Source organism: Lolium rigidum, chromosome 3 (genome assembly GCF_022539505.1).
Source record: "Lolium rigidum isolate FL_2022 chromosome 3, APGP_CSIRO_Lrig_0.1, whole genome shotgun sequence".
Lineage (NCBI taxonomy): Eukaryota > Viridiplantae > Streptophyta > Magnoliopsida > Poales > Poaceae > Lolium > Lolium rigidum.
The window spans coordinates 380,494,851-380,500,663 of record NC_061510.1 but is presented as its reverse complement, the minus strand read 5'-3'; the positions used below and the strand labels follow the sequence as shown (position 1 = coordinate 380,500,663).

Here is a 5,813-nt window from a genome sequence, read left to right as displayed (position 1 = left end):
TTTAAACAGCGGCGGCAGCGGGTGGTTGCACGCAATAACGCCGGCGCGGACGAGACGCGTCCCTGCGTCGCCTGGGAAAACAGGGACGCCATTAACGTCGCTTGACTAAAGGTAGGCGACGGGGTTTTAGGCTTCCGAGCCGCTGACGCGCCGGACCCGCGTCGGTTCGCCTCGCTTTTCGTTGTGTCCGGCGTGCCCGGAGCGTCCCACAGGCGTCCCCTGTGGGACGGGGACGGGCTCGGGGCGCTAGACACCGTATCGGGGCGCGCCGGACAAAAATAGGCTTTAGGAGACGCAGCTGGAACGGTTTTTTGGTCCGGCGCGTTCCAAATCATTTTAGGGGACGCTTTGGGGGAACGCGGCTGGAGATGCTTTAACTCCGAGCAGCAAGGTGTCATACTGCCGCTCACGCTATCGTTGTTGCATCCTGGCCGCCAGTGTCACCCCCGCGACGACGAGCGCTGTCAACCGCACTGGACTTCCACTGGAGCCAGCGCCGGCGCGCACCAACCAGCACGGCCGGTGGTAGTTTGACACCAACGGCGGACAGGAGATGAAAGAGTCGTGGAGTGGAATAAGTGCAAGTGTGAAATGGCGTGTAAGTATTTGATTCGTGACCCTTGTGGCATTGACCAGAATACTGGATCGAAGTTAGGCAAAAAGATTTGCTAGTTTAATTTAGATGCCCAACTGGTTTGATTTGATTTAAGCAGAGTTTAACCCTTTTTTATGGGCCATGACTGATATACTACAACTTTTGTGTAACTAGTGCTCAGAAGTTCGCCTAGGTCTCCAGATATTGGTCTTCACTTCAGAAGTGCTAAATATAGTATTTACCATGCAGGAAAGCACGAGGCATTGCCCCTGTCAGCTTGATAACTGATACAGTACATAGCTTGTTCAAGCCAGCAACAGTCCAGTACCTCATTTATATGCGACAAAACTGCATCATGAAGTGTACAGGAGCTCAACAACAACCAACGTCGATAAGCTTTACAAGCGCATCAACACAGAATGAAAACATTGTAAGTCACACGCGTCAACCAGAAAGCAACACAACATCAGGAAGCAACATCCAGCTTATCGTGGTGCTACTATAACAGAAGATGACTACTCGGCAGTCTGGTGCCAATAGGCAACAACAGCAAAGCCAAACGGAGAAACACAAACGGGGGAAACAGATAGCAGAATAGAGCAAACACAGGAAATGCAAGTGCAAAACCTACATTGACAGTTTAGACAGAATATAGCTACTTCTATACGGAGAAACCAGAAGGATCGTACAAAAATTCTACTGTACAATATTGTTACAATCCAAAGCGCTTATACATGGTTAACAAAAATGTTTCCGAAGTGCAAATGGGAGTGCGCCTTACTCTGATACCACCGAAGTGCAAAAGAAAGTGTACCAGAACCTACCAGCTCAACAACAAACCAACCCTGTCGATAAGCTTTACAAGCTATCACCACAACAGAAAACATGCAGCATCGAATAGCGACCAGAAAGCAACAGCACATTACCAAGCCGGCCGTTCAGGTCAGCAAAATCCAGCTTATCATGCTGCTATAAGCAACAGAACATGACTGACTACCTAGTTTAGTGACAGTAGCTAAATGGCAAAGCTAAAAGGAGAAACACAAGAACAGTCGGAATGAAAGCAAAAATGAAATACTGTGGCTAGTGGTCTGACTACCACACCACTTGCAAGATAAGATTATCATCTGCTGGTGGATTCACCAGCGCAACATATATGAGACGCAACATGAAGAGCTTGTTGACCAAAATGCCACATCCATAAGAACATACCAGGACAGCCGATGATTCCAAGTTTGACAAGAGAACTGGAAAAAAAAAGGCTGAATCTCCTATCATCATGCTATTCATGTTGCAAGAATCATACAAGCAAGCGTACTTCATGGCCAATGGAGCCACCACTTTACAAACAAGTACATGGAAATGATGCCTCATCAAATAATTAGGTGGTACATATGAATATCCAGCAGAATCTACATGCAAAAAAGTTGCAAACCTAGAAAGGGGAGAAAAAGAAGAATGAAGAAATATACCAGCCGCACCACCATGTATTAACCATTCATGCCAAGTGGAGACATTTTTGGGGATACAAAAGCTATAGGCAAAAAGCGCCTTGACATCTCATCTTCCACCCTCTTCACAATTACACAGTCGCCACCACCTTCCTTCTGTATTTATAAAGTAGCTGCAATAGCCACAACTGAATTCTCTAAGTGCTGCAAAAGCCACAACTGAAATAACTCTAAACACTATCTTTCTGCATCCTCCGGAATCGACGATAGCCTCTCCTGCTCAAGAAATGATGAGTCCAGAAATTTCGCAACAAATGCCCACAACCTGTAGACATCATCGAAGTTTGTAAGGAACCCAAGAGAAGCAGTAACAACTTCAATCCCCACTATAGCATTCTTGCTATTTTTCTTCTCCTGCCGGCTATTTGACGTAGGCCGACAAAGGGAAGAGCTGAGACCTACATCGGCCACCCCATGTTTCTGGTTATCCATGAGGCGTATATGACTGAGAAAACCGACACCCAGAGAGAGGCCTTCTTTCTCTGCCATTTTCTGTACAGTTTCAGGATTGATCAGTGAAGTTCCAGTGTTGCAGTCCTTTATATTGAATGCAACTGCTGCTCCTCGTTCATATTTGATTTTTGGGCCATAGATATAAACAAGGGATACCCCATCACCATCTCCTGAATCAGGCAATCGAAGCTGCAGCAGTGAGGTCACCAACCAATTGATCAGGTAACGCAACCTTAGTGTTGTCTTACTAAGACCTAGCATGTTCACATGATCAAGATGCCTACAGATAATTTCAGGTTCTCGCCTACCATCCTGAATCTCATCATAGTCGCTGTATGCATCATCATCATCATCATCTTCTTCTGCCACTGCATATCCAGATGTCTCCCCAGCATCCGCATTACGGGAGAGCCTGCTATCCTCCATGGTGAATGATACCTTGCGCCCCATACTTGACACTCGTTCTGCTTCTTCCGCTCCAAAGAGCCTACCACCATTGAATCTGCTATTGGGTACCTCCCTCCTTCCCAATAAACGGAAGTCTCCCTCTGTTTCCCTTCTGATGGCACTGTCTTTAGCTTCAACCTGGTTTTCCGAGCAAATCTCTGAAGTGGAGCCATTCCCATTTGCAGCATAACCCCCGAAAACAGACGCCGAACTGCCTTCTGTGGCGCCATTGGCGCAGGAGAACTTTACGTACCTCTTGTTTTCATGACCATCTTGATATTCTTCAATCTCACTGACCTTGCCATTATATGAGCAATCTTCCTCTGGAATTTCCTTCACATGATCTTGCTCATGTGATACTGACCTCACAGCTGCATCGAAGGACACATGGTTATCATGAATAGGGCTCCTTGCCAGTTTTGATGATACCTTTGGCGATGTCTTGCGTGCATTTTTCGAACCAGAAAACCAGGAAGCTGGCAATGGAGATCCCAGCTTCCCCTTGCCCGACTGTTCTGAATGGTCTGAACCGAGTGGGCTATGGCCCAAATCAACCCAGAAGGAGCTCTCTGACAACTCATCCTCGCTGAATACAGGGCTCTTCATCACCTCGCCAACAGAGACGCTCTCATTCTCCTCATAAATCGTGCTGGCGCCATCCTTATCTGAGCTATCCTGGTCCATTTCGCTCTCAATCACCTCCCTCACCTGAGCTGAGGAATATGCGCCTGAAAACGCCGGTAATTGAGATGCATGGTTACTATTGCTTGTCGCTGACTCCTCTTCAACTGGAATGATGGTATCATCCTCAAGTCCATCCAGGACACCATCAAACCCATCGACCGAATCGCTCAGATACTGCGGGAAGACCGGCAGAATCCGCACCATCCCCGCCCCCGTCCCACCATTGGGGCTCTGCAAGCACGACATGACCGACTTCTTGATCAGCAAGCAGCCAAAGCCTGTCGGATCAGCTCCGAACACCCTGTAGAACGATGTGATGATGAAGTCTGGCCGAAACAACGACAGCCCCAGCGAGTCCATGTCCTTTGGCCCCAATGCTCCGGCATCCAGCAGAACATGCCAGTTATTCTGCTGCGCCAATGCCATCCACTGGTACGAGTACTTGGCTCCGGTGACCCTGGACTGCACCGGGAACACGAAGAGCCCAGTAGCAGAGTCCTTCTTCCGTCGCCGCTTCTTGGTGGCAATCTGTTTCCGGAGCTCGGTGGAGCAGATCTTGAGGGTGGGCCACTTGAACCAGGCAGAGTAGGCCTTGGCGCCCTTGTCCCGGGCGGACTGAGCCATCCAATTCACGGACTGGGACTCGTGGTCGAACATGGTGAGCAGGCGCTTGTTGGTGGCGAAGGGGTAGCACTCGGCGAGCAGGCGGAAGGCGGAGCCGCGGCTGACGGTGAAGACGAGGCAGTACTCGGACTCGGGGATGTTGAGGTAGTCCATGATGCGGTTCTTGATGTCGTGCTCGGCGGTGCCCTTCTCGGCGCCGCCGTAGAGCGCGTGGTTGCTGAGGTTGGCGGTGATCTCGGAGAGCGTGAAGGAGACGGAGGAGTCGGCGGCGTTGCAGCTCTGGAGGTAGGAGAAGAGCCCGAAGCCGCAGTAGTCGAGGCACACCTTGTCGAGGTGCGGGTACTCGCCGGCGCGGAGGCGGTCCACGTCCTCGGAGGAGGCGTACTTGGGGTACATGGAGAGGAACGTGGCGAGCGCGTCGGCGAGCGCCGGGAGCGCGTCGGGCGACAGGAAGGCGCGCTCGGCGGCCACCGCCGTGGCGCGCAGGAACTCGCGCTGCGCGTTGAGGCGCGCCAGCGACCGGGACCGGCCCACGGCGCCCCCGGCCTCGTCCTCCCCGGCGGCGTCGAGGAGCGCGGCGTCGCGGGACTTGGTGAGGCACCCGTCCTCCGACGCCTCCTCCAGCGCCTCCCGCAGCTTGCTCTCCTGCAGGCGCCGCCCGCCGCCGGAGCCCGCCCCCGCCCCCGACGCCGGCGACCGCGGCGGGCGGTGCTTCTTGTCCATGAGCAGCGACGCGCAGTGGGAGAGCGGCTTCCATATCGACAGATGCATGGCCGGACGCGAGGAAGAAGACGCCTTTTCTCCTCCCCCGCCCCTACGCCATCCGATTCGGCTCCGCCGCCCAGCCTGCCGCGCGAATTCTTGGGATCAAAGTAACCGACCTCGCGATCGAATTCGCCGCGGCGGGGCGGAACTCCTCCTAGGGTTTGCGCGGATCGGCGGGGCCGAGCGAGCGGGCTGGGGGCGCGCGCCGGAGCGGAATCTGGATCAAGGAATGGTTTTTCTTCCAGCGGAGCGGGGGGGAGAGGAGGAGTGGAAGAGGAGGAGGAGGGGAGTAAATTGGAAGACACCAACTCGGCTGCACAGAATTAAAAGCACAGGTCCATCCATCCAAAGCATTCAATGGCGATCCCAGCCAGCCAGTATTTCCTGCTCTATTTTTTTTGTCATCTCCCCAATACTAATTTTTACTTTCATTCTTTAATAACTAAGTCAAAGTTCATGATAGCCACCTCATTTTTAGAAAGAAAAACTTCACTAGATCCATGCAATATTTTCGTACACTACTAGTTAGTACGATTTCATTCTAGCTCCTTTTTACTACATGATTTTCTCCACCTTTACAAAATAATAAAGGAGTTCCACTGCATCTGACCTCCATCTCCAAATTAGGTGTCCACTACTAATCTTGAGGGTTGTTGAACAGAATACTAGTGTCCTGTACTGGTTTGAATAATGGAAGGTTTGATCTGGAAATACGAAGGCTCGTGGTCATTGAC

General features: G+C 51.5%; 1 protein-coding gene across 1 annotated transcript; it reads right to left on the bottom strand.

Moving 5' to 3' along the window:
* Nucleotides 1-1,898: 1,898 nt before the first annotated feature.
* LOC124704403 lies at nucleotides 1,899-5,356 on the bottom strand. Its single transcript, XM_047236657.1, has one exon. It carries the CDS (start codon nucleotides 5,083-5,085, stop codon nucleotides 2,284-2,286), a length of 2,802 nt encoding a protein of 933 aa, XP_047092613.1. The 5' UTR covers nucleotides 5,086-5,356; the 3' UTR covers nucleotides 1,899-2,283.
* Between the last annotated feature and the right edge of the window lie 457 nt (nucleotides 5,357-5,813).

Bases quoted from the DNA above. Each gene is read 5' to 3' on its own strand.
- LOC124704403 (XM_047236657.1), bottom strand. From the start codon at position 5,085: ATGCATCTGTCGATATGGAAGCCGCTCTCCCACTGCGCGTCGCTGCTC.